Source organism: Cnephaeus nilssonii, assembly GCF_951640355.1.
Source record: "Cnephaeus nilssonii genome assembly, chromosome: 9".
Taxonomy (NCBI): domain Eukaryota; kingdom Metazoa; phylum Chordata; class Mammalia; order Chiroptera; family Vespertilionidae; genus Cnephaeus; species Cnephaeus nilssonii.
The window spans coordinates 9908680-9928538 of record NC_137080.1 but is presented as its reverse complement, the minus strand read 5'-3'; the positions used below and the strand labels follow the sequence as shown (position 1 = coordinate 9928538).

The following is a 19859-nucleotide window of genomic DNA, read 5'->3' as shown; positions in this document are numbered from 1 at the left end:
TTTGCATTCTTGGATGAGGGGGTGTCTTCAGTCTTGCAGATCATTTGATTCTGGTGTTTCCCTCTTGGCATGAGATGCAGGTAATTTTTATTTCATTTCCTTTTGGATCTTTATATCATGAGGTACATTATTATTGATTATCGTCCATATCAGTCTACTTCCTGCGTGATCTTGTATTTTTAAGGACAGCACGATCCCCTGTCAAGTTTCCTTTTTTGTGAAGACAAAACTAATGCACAAGGCAAAGACCCCACAGATCTTCAGAACTCCCGGTGATAGCTGCTGTGAAACTCCCACATTGGATCTGGAGTTGGGGGTGCGTGGGGGAGTGGTATAAATGAGGAGAATTGGCAGATGGATCCTCAGACTTCTTCACAAAACTGTCAACTGCAGGAATATTAACTGAAGATCTCAAGAGCAGGAGGAAAACAGAAAGGCAGTGGAGGCGGCAGATGAATCACAATTCCACACAACTGTCAACCTGCAGGAATATCAACTGGGAATCTCAACAGCAGGAGAAAAACTGAAAGGCGGTGGTTGAGGCCAATGAATCACATTTTCAGCACGCGCCCCACCCCACTCCCCCAAACACACACACATGTGAGGGGACAGACCTGGACCCTATCAGCAGATCGCTTCATCCGGGGAGAGACAGGGATCAGGGGCGGGTGGACGCGCCCGGACAGGGGCAGGAATCCGCCTCTGATTAAACCCCCCAGGGCAACTGCGTTTTCCGAAAAGCCTCTTGATGAGTGAAGGCTGGACTTGGCTGCGCCCAGGCCGGGGTGGGGGGTGGGGGGGGTGGGTGGCAGGGCCCAGGGAAGCCTCCCTGTGTGTAGTGCAGTGAGGGGTGGGGAGGAGAAGATGGTGGGAGAGGCTTTTGTTTTTCCCCTCTTTTCCTGAAAAGGATGACTGCTTCGATGTTCTCCCCGCTGGACCCCCTCTTCAGCTGCATCCCACCGGTGCACCCCGCCTACCCGTCACCCGGAACCTTCGCTGGCAGAGGTGGTTGACCTGCGGAGGCGGCAAAACCCAGAGCGGCCTGCAGGAGGGAGAGCCGGCGGGCGCGCTGATGGAAAATACATTTTTAAAAAGATTGGAAACCTCACAAATAATCCAGATAATACAAACAAAAAGTACAATAGATATCCTCACACCTCACACACCCATAGAAGTGTCAACCCTAACCACTGGACAGGAAATTCAGTGACAGGAATTCTCTTGCATGGTTGTTAGAAGTCTGAATTGAACCAACCCTGTGAAATATAATTTAACAATATCCAGTACAGTGGACTATATACTCACCGTCCATGGCAATCCGAGTCAGTTCAAATCTTACACACATGGACCAGAAAGTATGTGGATACTACATGTTTGTTTTTTTTATTGTAGCACTGTTTGTCACAGCAAAAAATTAGCAACCAGTTAAACATCCAAAAAAGGAACATCTATTGAAAATGCAGGTAAAAATATTTCTATTTCTCTCTACCTGGCAGATGAAATAATGTAAGCCGCTCTTAAAAATGAACCACCCATGATGCTCAATGAAAACATTGAAATCTTTAAAATACATTAATGATGGCATCTGGGTGTCCCACAAGAACAGTGGCATCTAAATACAAATCTCTCCCCATGTTTTAAAAAGTATACAAAGCACAGAAGGAGCAAATGAAACACCTATAGATCACAAATTGAGCATAACAAGGAGATGGGAACTACCTAAACCCACCAGGTCCTTTTGCTGGTGTCACTGGTGAGTAGAGGACATTCTTGGTGAAACTTGCTGGGGACTAAGGATGCGGTGGCTCTAGTGCAGTGGTTCCCAGCATGGGGCACACACCCCACAGGGGGGCAATTTGATGTTTAAGGGGGGCAATTCGAGCATGACTTATTAACAGTGAATTTTTTGCATTTCTCATGGTTTGAGGCCTCATATACAGTATATAATATATTATGACATATTTATGAATTTCAGTTCTCTATTATATGTTTTGAAACTTTATTTGCTAAATAAATAAACTTTATTTTTTCATATAATTTCATGTTATTATTTTAAACAATTTCTTAGTGATTTCTTCTTCAACTGTCTTTTCCTTCTTTTATTTTTCTCTTTCATGGATGCCATGTTTTTTGGAAGCTTGTTTGGAGCAAGTTAATGGCCTTTTGGGCTTTCTCCATGTGAACAGGAGTTCAGTTTTTGAATAGTAAGAATTATATATCACAGGGGGCATCAGGATTTTTGAGGTGCTTAGGTGGGGCATGGCCACAGAAGGTGGGGAACCACTGTTCTGGTGCGTTGATGTGAAATCTACTTTGGTGGTTGTGCTGGGGTGATAAGAGGCCTGGAGTTTAGGAAATACACTCTAGAGAATGTGGCAGTGATGAGATATTCCCAGATTACTGCCCAGTAGCTCAGGAGAACGCTTTTTTAAGATTTTTCTTGTAAAAATTCTGGAACAGGTTTTAAAAGTGAGAATTTAGGAAAAACTTAATTTTCAGAATATGCTATATGAAGGGAGGTACCTCAATAAATGCAATAGAGATGGGGAGAATTGTCTGCCCTGCCTCTGCCTCAGATCCTTCTCTTTGTATAAAGTCAGGTCCTCCTCCTTTATTTTCTGCTGACCCTTCCATGCTCCAATCTTCCTCAGCTTCTCCCTCCTCCACCTCCACAGCATGGTCAGCCCAGGCCTGGAGTGGGAGGTGCTCAAACTCACTGTATGCACCTAACCCTACTGTGAGCCAGGAGCTCCCAAGTAGCCAAATCAGAGAGAAGGGCTTGCAGCTCTTCTGAGAGAGATCAACCCTGTAAGCAGTGTGTGTGTGTGTGTGTGTGTGTGTGTGTGTGTGTGTTCCTGATACAGTTTGATTCTGACACACCCACCCTATCCCATGGCTCTGCCTGTCATCTTCTGTTCTCCATTGTCTTGTGTATAGCCACCTTGGTCTACCCACTGGTGGTCACCATCTTGCCTCCAAACTTCTCTTCTGGCTCCTTCCTCGGGCTGGTACCCCCTGTCCCATCACCAAGAGCTGGTTCTGCTTCAGAGCTGAACATAACTGTCTCCTGCCTTTAAGTCTTCCTTCTCAGGCTAAATGGTCTCCTGTGTGTCCTGACACACGAGTCCACAGTAAGACTGCTGCACTTGGGGAGGGGTGTGTGTATGCTGTGTGCTCCCCACCTCACGTGCTCACGGGGAGTAGATTGTGCTCTTTTATCACATTTATTCTACAAGGTGTAATACCTTCTGTTGCTCAATCAAATGTGATAAATGGAATTACCCTGGGAGCAGGAGATTAGGGGCGGTTCTTCTGAAGGTTGGGGATGGTTTGCCACGGGTGGTTATGTTTATAGTGAGACCCGCACGTGAGGAGACCCTCCCTCAGCTCCTGTTCCTCAAGGTAATGCAATTGATCAGACAATGACTGAGCATCAGCCTGTATTGCTCCCTGTTTTCCAAAAGGGCCACATTGCTTTTCCAGTGACCACAGGAGTATGGAGCACTTATAAAGGGTCCACCTGCAGGTCTGATATTCTGACCATGGAGAGCAGACTGCTGGGGCGGTACCATTGTCCCTCCGGCCACATTAAAGGGCCGAGTACTGAGGCTGCCAGCTCAGCTGCCAATGCTTTGGCCACCACAGAGCCTGGACTGGCCTGGAAGGTGCTGTGCCATGGGCGGGAAGGGAAGGGAGAGTCCCCAAGCCAGGGGAGGTGCCTGGGCGGCCTGGGTTCCCAGCAGCAGGGTGGAGTGGTCCGGCGTCAGGGGTCCTTTCTCTTCCCTGTCTCCTAGGCTCTGCGGAGAGAAGGTGGGTTGGGAGCTGGTGGGGTGAGGGGCTGGTGGTGTGGGCTTTCAGCGCAGGGGGTGGGGTGGGGTGGAGTGGGGGGTGGGGGGGAAGGGCTCCCTGCAGGTAGAGCTCCTGGCCTGGAAAGTAGGGCTCATCAGCGATCACATCCTAGAGGAAAGGGGTCGCCTGCAGGGGCGGTACCTTGGCTCTGGGAGTCTGAGTCAGGCTCAGTGCTGGGGCCGCCACAGGCCCTAGACCGGCCTGGAAGGTGTTGTGCAACAATGGGTGGGACAGGAAGGAAGAGTCCACAGGCCAGGGAAGCTGCCTGGCGGCCTGGGTTCCCCAGCAGCAGGGTGGCGTGGTCCGGTGTCAGGGGTCCTTTCTCTTCCCTGGGGCCTCCGCCTCCATCTCAACTGCGGTCTCCTAGGCTCTGCGGAGAGAAGGTGGGTTGGGAGCTGGTGGGGTGAGGGGCTGGTGGTGTGGGCTTTCAGCGCAGGGGGCTGGAAGGGGAGGGGGGGAAGGAAGGCCACCCTCGGGCAGAGCTCCTGGCCTGGAAAGTAGGGCTCATCAGCGATCACCACCTTCAGGAAAGGGGTCGCCTGCAGGGGCGTACCTTGGCTCTGGGAGTCTGAGTCAGGCTGTGTGCTGGGGCCGCCATGGAACCTAGACCGGCCTGGAAGGTGTTGTGCAATGGGCGGGACGGGAAGGGAGAGTCCAGAGCCAGGGGAGGTGCATGGCCGGCCTGGGTTCCCCAGCCGCAGGGCGGGGGTGTCAGGGGTTCATTTCTAACCCTGTCTCCTAGGCTGGGTGGAGAGAGGGTGGGTTGGGAGCTGGTGGGGGTGAGGGGCTGGTGTGGTGGGTTTTCAGCGCAGGGGGGCGGGGGGCAGGGAGTGAGGAAGGAAGGGCTCCCTCGGGCAGAGCTCCCGGCCTGGATAGTGGGGCTCATCAGCGATCACAACCTTCAGGAAACAGGCCGCCTGCAGGGGCGGTACCTCGGTCAGGGAGCCTCACTCAGGCGCAGTGTGCGGGGGCTGTTGCTTCAGCTCAAAGGAGGCCCCGGGCTTGTTGTCCCTGAGCGGGTCTGGTCTCAGCGGCTTGGGGAGGGGCTAGGCTAGGCAGCCAGCGAGGGAAGGTGCCTGGCAGCCCTGGGTTGTTAGCAGCAGCTTGGCTGTGTTGTGTGTGTGTGTGTGTGGGGGTGGGGGGTGGGGGGCATCTCTCTTCGCCCTCTGGTAGGCCTGTATGCGCTATAGGTGTGTTGGGAGTTTGTGGGGTGAGGGGCTGGTGTTGCGGTTGGTCTGAGTTTCAAGGGAAAGGCTGACAAAGCTCCAGATGTGGCTAATCCTGGCTGATGGCTAGGCTGCCCGAGTAGTTGAATTGCTGCCAAAGGAAGGACTAGCAGTGATGGCGAACCTCTGACACGCGTGTCAGTGCCATTTCTGATGACACGCGGCCGCTAAGGTGGCCGAATGCCGAGGATGAAACATTTATGTTATTTAAACTATAAATATCGCGAAATAATGTTTTTTCCTCAAAGGGACACACTACCCGAGTTATGCTCAGTTTTTTGGCGAAGTTTGAAACACCGAGCTCAAAAGGTTGCCCATCACTGGACTAGAGGATCCTTCATTGGGTGCATACTGCCATTGCCTGTATTCGTGAGAGTAAACTAGATTTTGTGGGATTCCTCCCTTTGCCTTTTTCTAAGCTGGTGCCTGGAGATTGGGAGATGGGAGTTTGCTGGCTTGTATTCTGGGTTGTCCACGGGAAGCAGGCATGGGCCTGGTGGCACAGCTGCCTGCCCGGAGCGCTCAATAGGGCTCAGGGCCAGGTGTGGCTCACAGTTGCTCTAGGAGGCTTGCTTCACTGGCTGCTGGGGTGAGGCAGGCACGGTGGGGGTGGGGGGGTGCGGGGGGTGGGGGGGTGGGAAGGTGGTGGGGGAGGTGGGGATGGTGGGGGTGGGGGGTTCGGGAGGTGGGGGGGTGGGAAGGTGGGTGGGGAGGTGGGGGTGGAGGGGGTTGGGGCCCTCCTGAGGGGCGATGTGGTGCTGCCCTCATTGGCTGCAGTGGGCTGGAGTGGTCTGGGGTCTGGGGAACATCTCTCGTTTCTCCTGGTCTGGTGGGTGCCAGAATGAGGCCACAGGATCCAGGGAGCCACTGTGGCTGTGAGGGAGGGACCTGGCCCAGGCAGCCTGCCACCTGCCCACCCAAGGCTGAGAGGGAGGAAGCCAGGCAGCCACCCGTGGTTAGGGGTGATCAGGAAGGCAGGCAGAGTGGTTAGGGGTGATCAGACAGGCAGGCAGGCATGTGAACAGTTAGGAGCCAGAGTTCCCGGATTGTGAGAGGGATTTCTGACTGCCGGTTTAGGTGGGAAGGAGCCAAGGGGTCTAAATCAGCAGTTGGATATCGGATTGTGAGAGGGCACAGGCCTGGCAGAGGGACCTCCCCTCCCCCCGCCCCCCCACCTGTGCATGAATTTCATGCAGCGGGCCCTCTACTGTAAGATATAAAGAGAGGTATCTCTGATCCCGACACCAGAAATGTGCACCAGCACTACCCTCAGGTTGCACAGATGACCTCCTGCAGGCTCACAGAACGGGGTGGAGCAGTTGCCTATTGCTGCACGATCCACATTCTCTCACTCTGACTCTACCCAGAAGCTACAGGCTGGACAGTGATCAGTTCTGGGTCTTCCACACCCTGAGGACAAATTGGACGGGACACCCATATGTGTGACACGCTACGTACTCTAAATGTTGGTCCACAAAGTGGTGCGGTGGCCACATCTGGTCCCCATTCCTTCGCAGGAGGGCTCTGGCTGCTATGGCACCGTGACGGTGGGGGGGTGTGGTGTATACAGAGACAGGCACTACGTGGCCTGCAAAGCTAAGGTGACCAGACGTCCCGCTTTTGGCGGGACAGTCCCGATTTTTAACAACTTGTCCCGAGTCCCGCGGCGTTTTAAAAAACTCCCAATTTTTGGAAAGAATGCACGACAAGCTAGGGAAGGGCGGGAGAACGGGAAGGGAATATACGGTTTTCGGCGGCCATGTGGCTATTTAGCCAGGATAAATAATGCACTAAAAATTGTGGAATACGCGCTGTCCTTACCAGGAACTAATGCTGCGACTGAACGCGTTTTTTCTACGGTAAATAAAGTGTGGACATCAGAAAAATCACAATTAAGTGTTGAGACTTTGAAAGCCATTTTATGTGTGAAATATAATTTAACAAATTCTTGTGGAAAATTTCATGACCTTTTAAACAATGACAGCAATCTACTAAAAAAAAAATTCACTCAAATGAGAAATATGCCAAAGAATAAAATAATACTATACATAATTTTTTTATTTATTATATTTGTAAATTGTACTTATGTTGAAATTTTAAAAAATATATTACAATACTATTTTTGCGTTCTATGAAAATTTTTGTTGCTCCATATAGATCAAATTTTTAATCAAGAACTCCCCCCCTCCCCCCCCCCCTCAATGGTGTCCCGCTTTACCAATGTTAAAATCTGGTCACCTTAGCTCTGGCGGGAGGAAAGTGCGCTCCAGCACGCGGCCGGAAGGACGGGTATTTAAGGGCGAGGCCGGCATTCCACCTGCGCTCCTTCACCTGCCGGCACTTCTCAGCCTCCTGTCCTCCGCGCCGCATCTCCAGAGCGAGCACCCCGGAAAAGGCCCGGAAAAGGCGCGGAGGAACGGTCTGGGTCTGGGTCACTTTCCCGGCCCCCTGGCCTCCCGCCGCCGCCGCCTCGCGTCCGGAGCCGCCGGGCCGCCCGCACCGCGCCCGGAGCCGCCCGCCTGTCCGGAGCTGAGCGCACCGACCGCTGCTGCTCGCCATGGCGAGGACCCCGGGCTCCGAGTTCAGCCTCCTCCTCCCGCTGCTCGCGGTGCTGCCTGCGGGTGTGTGGGCAGCGCCCAGCGCCAGTGGGCGCGGAGGTGAGTCCCCAGTAATCTCAGCGGGGGCCGGGGAGCGGGCGGGGAGGGCGCGGATGGGGGGGCACGGGGAGCGGGCGGGGAGGGAGCGGGGGGCGCGGGGAGCGGGCGGGGAGGGAGCGGGGGGCGCGGGGAGCGGCCGGGGAGGGAGCGGGGGGGGGGCACGGGGAGCGGGCGGGGAGGGAGCGGATGGGGGGGCACGGGGAGCGGGCGGGGAGGGAGCGGGGGGCGCGGGGAGCGGGCGGGGAGGGAGCGGGGGGCGCGGGGAGCGGGCGGGGAGGGAGCGGGGGGCGCGGGGAGCGGCCGGGGAGGGAGCGGGGGGGGGCACGGGGAGCGGGCGGGGAGGGAGCGGGGGGCGCGGGGAGCGGGCGGGGAGGGAGCGGGGGGCGCGGGGAGCGGGCGGGGAGGGAGCGGGGGGCACGGGGAGCGGGCGGGGAGGGAGCGGGGGGCACGGGGAGCGGGCGGGGAGGGAGCGGGGGGGCGCGGGGAGCGGGCGGGGAGGGCGCGGGGCCACGGGGAGAGGCCGGGGAGGGCGCGGGGGGCACGGGTAGCGGGGGGCGCGGGGAGCGGGCGGGGAGGGCGCGGGGGGCGCGGGGAGCGGGCGGGGGCACGGGGAGCGGGCGGGGAGGGAGGAAGCCGAGGCTTTAACCTCGCGGGCCGGGCCCATGGCAGGTCCAGAACCTTCCCTCCGCAGTGCCCTCCCCGGGCTCACTCCCACCTCGGCGTCCGGGCAGCGGGTTGCCTTGCGGCCAGGCGGGACCGACAGGGAGGCCGCGGGAAGGCGCTGCGGGGCGGCTCCGGGAGCCGAGGAGGAAGGCGGCCTGCGGGTCCCAGTCCGCTCTCCCGCGCTCCAGTCCTGCTTCTGGGGAACCGGGACCCTGGCCCAGGACCCCGGCGTTTCTCAGAATCACAGACAGGAGCCCACCCTTCTCCGGGCACTTTGACCCAAGCCCTGCTTCTCCCCACTTTGTCCGCCGCTGAACTTCCCGGAGCTCTGCCTGCGGTTCCAGGAGGAATTGTGACGTCACAGCGCGACTGACGTCACCGGCCTCTTCTCCTCTGGAGCCTGGCTCTGCAGGTTCTACCTCCCGCCCCTCTGCAGCAGCCAGCCTGTCCCACTCCTGTTGCCTCGGAGCCACTGCTTCCCTCACCAGCCCACCCAGGTTCATTACCCAATTCTCAGGGGTCCCCAAACCAGTGCTTCCAGTACCTTTTTATCTGTGATGTGAGCCTAATCACCCTTCTGCTAAGTGGCGCTTTATCCCAGTTGCCTGAGGACACACCAGCCAGAGCCTCAGCTCCTGGAGCAGGAGGGAGAGCAGCTCATTTTCCCAAAGCATGACCCTGGGATGTTCCTAACACAGAGCACCTCTGCCTGTGATTTATTATGTTGACATTGTCCATCCCCATTATACTGGAAGCCATTTTGGGGACTATAGACTCCAACCACATTCCTGACCTTCAGCTAAAGTCATCAGTGAGCTTTTGGAGAATTCTGGTGCTCTTCTCATCCATGCTTTCCTCACCAGCTTGATAAACAAGAGTTTAGCTTTAGGCTTTCCCAGGGAGCAGGTTGATTGGACACTTTTCTGCCTTTTCATATGATCTCCCCCTGACATATTCATTCTGTGAGCCAGCTGGTCCCTTCCTCCCCTATGTGCCTCAGAAGTTCTGGCTTTACTGTTCCCCGCATTGTAGCCCTGCCTTCTCCCAAGCTTGCAAGATCTATCCTAGCAGCAGGTTAGCCCTACCTCCCTGGGCCATGCAAAATCCCATGACCCATAATTGTAAACTCTCAGTCTCCAACCTTGGGATCTATCCACATCCCCCACCTGCCACCCAGCTTCCCCAGCAGCAGCCGCTCCATGCTCTCCGTGTCCCTGCAGGGTACTGGGCTAGTTTCTGACAATCCTCGGGCATCGAGAGCTATCCTCCCAGCCACCTGGCATGTCCCTGCATTGGTTATGGGCTGATGATGAGTATTGGCCTGGTGGCCGCGGGGAGGACGTATCTGGAGATGTGTGGTTTCCTGACAGGCAGAGGCCTCCTGGCCCTCCTCAAGCAAGGGAGGGGCCCCAACTTCCCCTGGTGAAGGGGGGGCACTGGGCAGGGTCAGGCCTTGCTCTGCCAGCCCAGCCATCATGGGGGTTGTCTTGCTGTCACAGAGATGGGGGAGTGGTGTTTTGGGTCTTTTTCTTCCAACCCCAGTCTCAGCAGCATTTTTCCTTCCCAGATTCTCACTCTCTTCACTATGATTTCAACATTTCTTCTCATCAACATCCATGGTGTATGGTCCATGTACAGCTGGAAAAAGGGAAGTATCTTTCATATGACTGTGGCAGCAATAAGGTCATAGCTATGAATATCCTGAGAGAGGCAGGAAAGGCCATGGATTCCTGTAAAGAAGAGTTAGGTACCCTGAGCGACATGGGAAACGAATTAAAACCATTACTGCCTGACATTAAACAGGAGAAATACGCAGATGGAGGTAAGTTTGAAAAACCAAGGGCTAAGTGAGCAGATTGTGGGGCTAGCTACATGGATTGTATTCCTTTAAAGAGAAAACTTGGTGTTGGTCCTTCCCACGTAGCCCAGCAGGAAGGTGAGGGGGAGCAGGGCAGGGTTAGAAGTGTTCAGCAGAGGTGGACACCGGGTGGGGCACAGCATTTGTCACGACCAGAGGCTGATGTCTTTCCCCTGGGGACTGCGGGGCAGCTCCTTTCACCCTGCAGGTCAGGATGACGTGCCAGGGCAAAGCCGATGGAGGCACCTGTGGATTCTTGGAGTTTTTCTTGGATGGACAGAGGCTCCTGACCTTTGACTCTGAGACAGAAAAATATAGAGCAGATAATTCCGTAGATGAATGGCTGAAGAAGAAGTTGGAGAATGATAAGGATTTGACCAATTTCTTCAAAATAACCTTAAATGGAGACTGTAAGATATTGTATCAGTGCTGGGTGCACTGGAAGACAGTGCTGGAGACAACAGGTAACAGGGGAGACAAGGATGGTTTTGGTCTCTTGAGATAAGCTAGATCTACCCTTGTGTGAATGTGGTGTGTGAGTGCTTGCGTATGTGTGTCTCAGCATGTAAGCGTGTGTGTGAATGGATGTGAGTGTGTTTGAAAAGTGACTAATCTGCAGTGAGTTCTTGGGAGAGTAATGGCCATGGGTGTGTTCTACCATCTCTCCTTTCCCTTATCTCCTCAGGAGTTTGTTTTCAGACCTGTTCTTTACTGTTCCCTCTTCTGGGCATCACTTTTCTTCTTCATCTCACCTGGCCTATTTCTGGAAATCCTTCAATACCACTTCAAATCAGCTCCTGGGAAGACTTCTCTCCCACCTTTCTCGTGAGTGTCCTCCTCCTCAGTAACAGCAGGAGTGACTGGGTATATTGTAACCCTGTCTTCCCCCATTAGCTCTATGAGTCCCTTTGAGACAGGGCCCATCTCCATTCTTTGTTCCAACCCCAGGATCTGTCACAGTGGCTGCCTCACTGAATTGGTAGAAACTGTCTGCAACATAGGATTACCTGGGACACCAGGAGCTGAGGAGGTGTCTCCTCAGAACTGAGTACTGCATTGGATGTCACTCTTGTGTTTTCATTGCAGCTGCACCAATCACAGTCCCAGCCCCAGTCACAACCCGAGGTACCATAGCCTCTGCTTCACCAACCAAGACCACAGACTGGTTCCAGAACTGGACCAACATTCTCATGTTATGTGGAATTGTCCCGATCATCATTTGCATCATTGGGTACCATTACAGAAAAAGGTAAAGAGGGCAGAATTGAGTGGGAAATGAGGGGCAGATGGCCGGGAATGAGGACAGGGAAAAGTGAATTTCCAGCCTGTCCCTGACCCCCTCACTGAACCTTCTCTTTGTGAAAATTAGACTAGGGAGCTAACATGTAATATGGCTTGATAGCAATGACTTGGACAAGCTCAGCTCTGAGTTCTGCTATCTCTGTCAAAGCATTGGGAAAAGGAGGGTCCCATACCAAGGCTTAACTCCTGTAGATGCTAAAGAGGTTTAGTGATTTCAGTCCTCACTCACATTCTCTGTTTGGGAGAGTGTGTTTGGGGCCAGTGTGGGTGGTGTGGGAACAGCAGGCACACAGGACATGGGCAGTACTCCCATTCAGATGAGAGCAGCATGGTGGCTCCATGTGATGTGTCCAGGGGAAGGGAGTATCCAGGGGGCTAAGAGGAGAGGAACCCGGGTCTAATGCCAGGAAGGGGTGGAAGGCCTTGTAGACCCAATTCAAAATGCTGGAATTCACATCTACCTTCCCAGAAAGTGGCTTTGGAGACATCAGGTAAGACAGATGGCCAACAGTGCAGGACAAGTTAGATGGAAGCCATTTTTTTCTGGTACCCCCTGGGAATGCTGGGTGAGCTCTGATTCTATCACGTGGCAGCCAGCTCCCCCCACACTCCAAATCCTGAGCCACTGAGCGTCCCCTGCCTTGAGCAGAGGTGACTCCAGGAATAGGTGAGCTGCTGGTGGAGTTGGATGTTCACAGGTGACTGGAGCAGGAATCCATGGGGCAGGGCAGGGACTCTCACTCTCAGAGCAGTGAGATTGTTACCAGGGTGAGGAGAGCAGGGCAAAGATGGATCTTTGCTGCAACCGTCCCCAGAGGTAGAGGAACTAGGATGCAGGCCTATCTCTTTGGACAAGGCTCCTCTGGGCTTTTTTAGAATCAAAACGTCAGTAGAAGGAGCATATCAGTTCATTTGCACCTTGAGTCTTGAGCTCCACCTGTCTTTGGATCTGACTTGTTTTGTGATAAAGGTGTTAGGATATGGGTACAAGCTGTAGGACCCAGGGTGGTGGTGAGAACTAATGGGAAGTATATGACTCTCAGTGAGGGTGGGGCTCTGAGAAGGAAGAGTTTGGGGTAGGTAGCCCCAGGGGAACTGGCCCAGGATTTTCTCAGCCCCTGGGACAAACATGTGCTTCTTTTCTGATGGCAGAAGATGCTGCTCAAAAGCTCCTGGGAGTGTGGTCTAGTTCAACACGCGTCCCTGCTGGTTGGCTGCCTTTCCACCTCCAGCTGTTCACCTGTTGGCTTCTGGGAGCTGCAGTCCTTACAGCAAATGCAGAGACTTGCAGAAGGTCGTGAGGATACAGCAGATGCCATGTTCATGTCCTTTATTCCATGAGAAGTTTGGCAACTCTGCACATTTTTCAACATTTGGTTCCATTTTCTCTTGGCACCAATTGTTATAATTCTTGCATTTAGTTCTCCAACTACTTGAAAAAGAAATCTAACCAGAGACAATATTTCCCAGTCTCTCCTATGGTTGTGGAAAATGAGATAGATCTCTGCATCAGGATCTTGTTGTATCAAATGAACAAGATGCCGTGTGAGACTTCAGAGCCTCAGGGTTTCTTTCTATGTCCTGGTCGAACATCACACCTCTTATTTTAATTTTATTTATTATTTGATTAATTAATTTAAAAAGCCTCACCCATGGATATTTTTTCCATTGATTTCTAGAGAGAGTGGAAGGGAGGTAGGAAGGGGAGAGACAGAGAGAGAGAGAGAGAAACATCTATATGAGAGAGACACATCAGTTGGTTGCCTACTGCATGTAGCCCTATGGGGGCCAGAGGACCTGCAAAGGGAGGTATGTGCCCTTGACCTACTTTTGAGCTGATGCTCTAAACATTGAGTCAAATAAGCCAGGGCCTCACCATCTTTTAAAGGGGAAAATAATATTTAAGGGTGGGGGGGTCAATGGTAAGATATGTCCACATATAATACCTTAATAAAAAAATAATTCCTTCTAAAAAAAACATATATAAAAAGAAAATAATGTTTATGATGGTTACCTTTAGAAAGTTTTAAACTATGTAATGCTATGTAAATTTATCTCTCTATAAAATCTTATCTAATAAAAGGGTAATATGCAAATTGACCGCACCTTCGCTACACCCATAAGCCACGCCCACCGGCCACGCCCACCGGCCACGCCCACCGGCCAACCAGGAGCAAATATACACGTTAAACCAGCAAAGATGGCGGGGGGGAAAGGGCAGCACCCATGTCAGTGAGATCCAAGCCATGATGGTGGACCAGGGCAGGCGGCGTGGGTTAAGGCCGGCAGCCGCCTGCCCAGGTCCGCCATCACCAATCACGGACCTGGGCAGGCGGCGTGGGTTAAGGCCGGCAGGCGGCTGCCCAGGTCCGCCATCCCCGATCGCGGACCTGGGCAGGCGGCGTGGGTTAAGGCCGGCAGGCGGCTGCCCAGGTCCGCCATCCCCGATCGTGGACCTGGGCAGGCGGCGTGGGTTCACGCCCGCTGCCGCCTGCCCAGGTCCGCCATCCCCGATCGCGGACCTGGGCAGGCGGCGTGGGTTCACGCCGGCAGCCGCCTGCCCAGGTCCGCCATCCCCGATCGCGGACCTGGGCAGGCGGCGTGGGTTCACGCCGGCAGCCGCCTGCCCAGGTCCGCCATCCCCGATCGCGGACCTGGGCAGGCGGCGTGGGTTCACGCCCGCTGCCGCCTGCCCAGGTCCGCCATCCCCGATCGCGGACCTGGGCAGGCGGCGTGGGTTCACGCCCGCTGCCGCCTGCCCAGGTCCGCCATCCCCGATCGCGGACCTGGGCAGGCAGCGTGGGTTAAGGCCGGCAGCCGCCTGCCCAGGTCCGCCATCCCCGATCGCGGACCTGGGCAGGCGGCGTGGGTTCACGCCCGCTGCCGCCTGCCCAGGTCCGCCATCACCGATCGCGGACCAGGGCAGGCGGCGTGGGTTAAGGCCGGCAGCCGGCTGCCCAGGTCCACGATCACAGATCACGGACCAGGACAGCTGCCTGCCCAGGTCCATCACTGATCTCAGAGCTGGGCAGGCAGCGTGGGTTAAGGCCTGCAGCCGCCTGCCCAGGTCCATGATGAGGGATCACGGACCAGGGAAGGCGGCGAGGGTTAGCGCCCGTAGCTGCCTGCCCAGGTCCGCCATCACCGATCTCGGACGAGGGCAGGCAGCTTGGGTTAGCGCCCACAGCCGCCTGACCAGGTCCTGGATAAGGGCTTCGAGTCAGCCATTGCCAGTGGCAGCTGACTTAAAGCCCCTATCAGGGATCATGGACCAGGTCAGGCAGCGTGGGTTAAAGCCCACAGCCGGCTGCCCAGGTCCGTGATCACCGATCTCAGAGCAGGGCAGGCAGCGTGGGTTAAAGCCTGCAGCAGGCTGCCCAGGTCCACGATCATGGATCACAGACCATGGCAGGCGTCATGGGTTAGCACCCGCAGAGGCCTGCCCAGGTACCGGATCACGGATCCAGGTGGCGTGGGTTAGCACCCACAGCCGCCTGACCAAGTCCCCGATAGGGACTTGGAGTCTAGCATAAGGAAAAGAATAGTCAGCAAAAGCAGGAGACAAGGTTTCATAAGTTCTCCCCCAGGTCACCACTGTTCTCTTATACATTTTAAGTATCCCAGACTTTGCATGATGGGATTTGATTTGAATTATGCCTGATAGAGATTTCATGACATGAATTGTAGGCTCATTCTTTCTTTTTGTGGTTGCCTGACTGAGAAAGGCCTTGGAATGAGAGAAGGCACTTTTATTTTCCTTTTTCATTCTTTAGAGGCTGAGGAATTACAGTTATATGAAGAAGTTAGTGAGAGAATGAAAGTCTCATGCTGTATTATTCTGTAAGTTTTATCATGTGGACTATCAAAAACTTGGTGGGATCCTTTTCAAGAGGTGTTACAAAAATTATGTTGAAATTAACATTCAAGAGTAAAAGGAGAGAAGTGAGTGGTGGGTAAAGGAAAGAACTTTGTCCTAGAAACCAAATAGAAGCCACATAAACCTTCAGATTCTTACTCATTGTGCTTTGGAGGTATCCTATCTAATGAAAGAGTAATATACAGATTGATCATCACTGCAACACACAATATAGCTGCCCCCATGTGGTCAAAGATCCTGCCCCCATGTGGACACAAGATGGCCACCACAAGATGGCCAGCAGGAGAGGGCAGTTGGGAGGCACCCAGCCTGCAAGGGAGGGCAGTTGAGAAGGACTAGGCCTGCAAGGGAGGGCAGTTGGAGGTGATCAACCCTGCAGGAGAGGGCAGTTAGGGGTGACCAGGCCGGCAGAGGAGGGAAGTTGGGGGCAAACAGGCTGGCAGCAGAGTGGTTAGGGGCAATCAGGAAGGCAGGCAGGCAAGCAGTTGGGAGCCAGCAGTCCTGGATTGTGAGAGGGATGTTCGACTGCCCGTTTAGGCCCGATCCCATCGGGCCTAAACGGGCAGACGGACATCCCTTGAGGGGTCCCATATTGGAGAGGGTACAGGCTGGGCTGAGGGACAACCCCCCTCCGTGCACGAATTTCGTGCACCGGGCCTCTAGTAATACTATAACAATACAATTACTTAGGAATTTTGTTTCGTAACACACAGTATTTCAGGTGATTATTGTTTGTCCAAATCATGCAGTAAATAAAACCAGGGATTCTAATAAATTATTATGGAAACAGAATTTACCATCTTAGTCATGTCATGGAATTAAAAAATTATATGGATCCTAAGGAATGAGGATTTTTCTGATATTACTGCACACTCCACCCCGACAGTAACTTTCCTGTGATTCTGTCTCTGCAGACTCACCTCCTTCAGTGGCTGAAACATCTCTATTTTTTTTTAATCTCTATTTTTTAAAAATATGTTTTACTGATTTTTACAGAGAGAAAGGGAGATAGTTAGAAACATTGATGAGAGGGAAACATTGATCAGCTTCTTCCCACTGGGGACTGAGCCCACAACCAAGGTTCATACCCTTTGCCAGAAGCCAATTCTAGCATGTCAGCAGGGCTGAATCATATGGGGTGGCTAAAAAGCATCTCCCCCAAACCTGAATAGGTCATTTCCCCAAACCTGAATAGGATAATCCTTTGTTGCCAGAGAACTCAGGGCATTTTATTGCCTCCTGTTGGCCCAACACCTGAACAGCTGTAGGCTATTCCTCAAATTGAGAATGCTTCTGTAAAACTACCCTTTGAAACCTTACCATTTGAAGTGTATGTCTCCACCTTGCCTTAGGACAAATTGTGTTAATAAATAGCATGGGGTCCTTAGACAAGGGGTAGTCTTTAGCTCCTTTTAGCTGAAGCTCCTCTGACCCCCAATGCCTTTAAAAATTATCTTTCGTCTTTGGACTCCTTCTGAATCTACGCATCAGCTCCTTTCTCCAGATTCCTGAACGCTTTGTACGGCTAGGACAAGAAACCCAACAGCCCTTGACCAGAATTGAACCCAGACCCTTCGGTCCATAGGCTGATGCTCTATCCACTGAGCCAAACTGGTTAGAGTGGAAACATCTCTAATTCTCAAAGCTGTTTATTCCCCTCATAACAAAGAATCAGCATCCAGGATATATAAAGAACTAGAAATAAATTAGATCCCATCAAATTGTTCAAAGATGTAGGAGAAAGGTTGTGAGGAGTCCAAGGAAAATAAAATATATATATATAATCCGGCTATTTTATTGGATGTGCTTTGCATTCTTGGATGAGGGGGTGTCTTCAGTCTCGCAGAGACTGGTGTTTCCCTCTTGGCATGAGATGCAGGTAATTTTTATTTCATTTCCTTTTGGATCTTCATATCATGAGGTACATTATTGTCCATATCAGTCTACTTCCTGCATGATCTTGTATTTTTAAGGACAGCATGATCCCCTGTCAAGTTTCCTTTTTTGTGAAGACAAAACTAATGCACAAGGCAAAGACCCCACAGATCTTCAGAACTCCCGGTGATAGCTGCTGTGAAACTCCCACATTGGATCTGGAGTTGGGGGTGCGTGGGGAAGTGGTATAAATGAGGAGAATTGGCAGATGGATCCTCAGACTTCTTCACAAAACTGTCAACTGCAGGAATATCAACTGGAGATCTCAAGAGCAGGAGGAAAACAGAAAGGCGGTGGAGGCGGCAGATGAATCACAATTCCACACAACTGTCAACCCGCAGGAATATCAACTGGAAATCTCAAGAGCAGGAGAAAAAATGAAAGGCGGTGGTTGAGGCCAATGAGTCACATTTTCAGCACGCGCCCCACCCTACTCCCCAAACACACACACACAAACACACCTGAGGGGAAAGACCTGGACCCTATCAGCAGACCGCTTCATCCCGGGGAGAGACAGGGATCAGGGGCGGGTGGACACGCCGGGACAGGGGCAGGAATCCGCCTCTCATTAAACTCCCCAGGGCAACTGCGTTTTCCGAAAAGCCTCTTGATGAGTAAAGGCTGGACTTGGCTGCGCCCAGGCCGGGGTGGGAGGGTGGGAGCTTGGGGGTGGGGTGGCGGGGCCCTGGGAAGCCTGCTTTGTGTGTAGTGCAGTGAGGGGTGGGGAGGAGAAGATGGTGGGAGAGGCTTTTGTTTTTCTCCTCTTTTCCTAAAAAGGATGACTGCTGAGATGTTCTCCCCGCTGGACCCCCTCTTCAGCTGCATTCCACAGGTGCACCCCGCCTACCCGGTGCCCGGAACCTTCGCTGGCAGAGGTGGGGGACCTGTGGCGGCGAAACCCAGAGCGGCCGGCAGGCGGAGAGCCAGCGGGCGCGCTGATGGAAAATACATTTTTGAAAAGATTGGAAATCTCACAAATAATCCAGATAATACAAATAAAAAGTACAATAGATATCCTCACACACAGATAGAAGTGTCAAATATTTTAATTTGTGTCAACCCTAACCACTGGACAGGAAATTCAGTGACAGGAATTCTCTTGCATGGTTGTTATAAGTCTTACACACATGGACCAGAAAATGTGTTATAAGTCTGAATTGAATCAACCCTGTGAAATATAATTTAACAATATCCAGTACGGTGGACTATATTATATACTCACCGTACATGGCAATCCGAGTCAGTTCACAATTACAACTGTCAACCCGCAGGAATATAAACTGGAAATCTCAAGAGCAGGAGAGAAAATGAAAGGAACCGGAACCTTCGCTGGCAGAGGTGGGGGACCTGTGGCAGCGAAACCCAGAGCGGCCTGCAGGCGGAGAGCCGGCGGGCGCGCTGATGGAAAATACGCTCTGGGTTTCGCCTCCACAGGTCCCCCACCTCTGCCAGCGAAGGTTCCGGTTCCTTTCATTTTCTCTCCTGCTCTTGAGATTTCCAGTTTATATTCCTGCGGGTTGACAGTTGTGTGTAATTGTGAACTGACTCGGATTGCCATGTACGGTGAGTATATAATATAGTCCACCGTACTGGATATTGTTAAATTATATTTCACAGGGTTGATTCAATCCAGTCTTACACACATGGACCAGAAAATATGTGGATACTATATGTTATTTTTTTTTATTGTAGAACTGTTTGTCACAGCAAAAAATTAGCAACCAGTTAAACATCCAGAAAAGGAACATCTATTGAAAATGCAGGTAAAATATTTCTATTTCTCTCTAGCTGACAGACAAAATAAACTAAACCGCTCTTAAAAATGAAACACCCATGATGCTGAATGAAAAAATGGAAATCTTTAAAATACATTAATGATGGCATCTGGGTGTCCCCCAAGAACAGTGGCATCTAAATACAAATCTCTCCACATATTTTAAAAAGTATACAAAGCACAGAAGGAGCAAATAAAACACCTATAAATCACAACTTGAGCATAACAAGGAGATGGGAACTATCTAAACCCACCAGATCCTTTTGCTGGTGTCACTGGTGAGTAGAGGACATTGTTGGTGAAACTTGCTGGGGACTAAGGATGCGGTGGCTCTAGTGCAGTGGTTCCCAGCGTGGGGCACACACCCCACAGGGGGGCAATTTGATGTTTAAGGGGGGCAATTGGAGCATGAGTTATTGACAGTGAATTTTTTGCATTTCTTATGGTTCTAGAGGCCTCATATACAGTATGTAATATATTATGACATATTATGCATTTCAGTTCTCTATTATATGTTTTGAAACTTTATTTGCTATTTTTCATATAATTTCATGTTATTATTTTAAACAATTTCTTAGTGCTTTATTCTTCAACTGTCTTTTCCTTCTTTTATTTTTCTCTTTCATGGATGCCATGTTTTTTGGAAGCTTGTTTGGAGCAAGTTAATGGCCTTTTGGGCTTCCTCCATGTGAACAGGAGTTCAGTTTTTGAATAATAA

The 19859-nt window shown here is 52.3% G+C and overlaps 1 protein-coding gene across 1 annotated transcript in view; it reads left to right on the top strand.

The window, feature by feature from the left end:
• LOC307105176 (UL16-binding protein 3-like) overlaps positions 1-19859 on the top strand; it is a 66176-nt gene that overhangs the window by 8634 nt on the left and 37683 nt on the right. The window contains exon 5 of the mRNA XM_079780708.1: positions 11340-11502. Coding sequence (XP_079636834.1) covers positions 11340-11502 — 163 coding nt within the window. The remainder of the gene's footprint in view (positions 1-11339; positions 11503-19859) is intronic.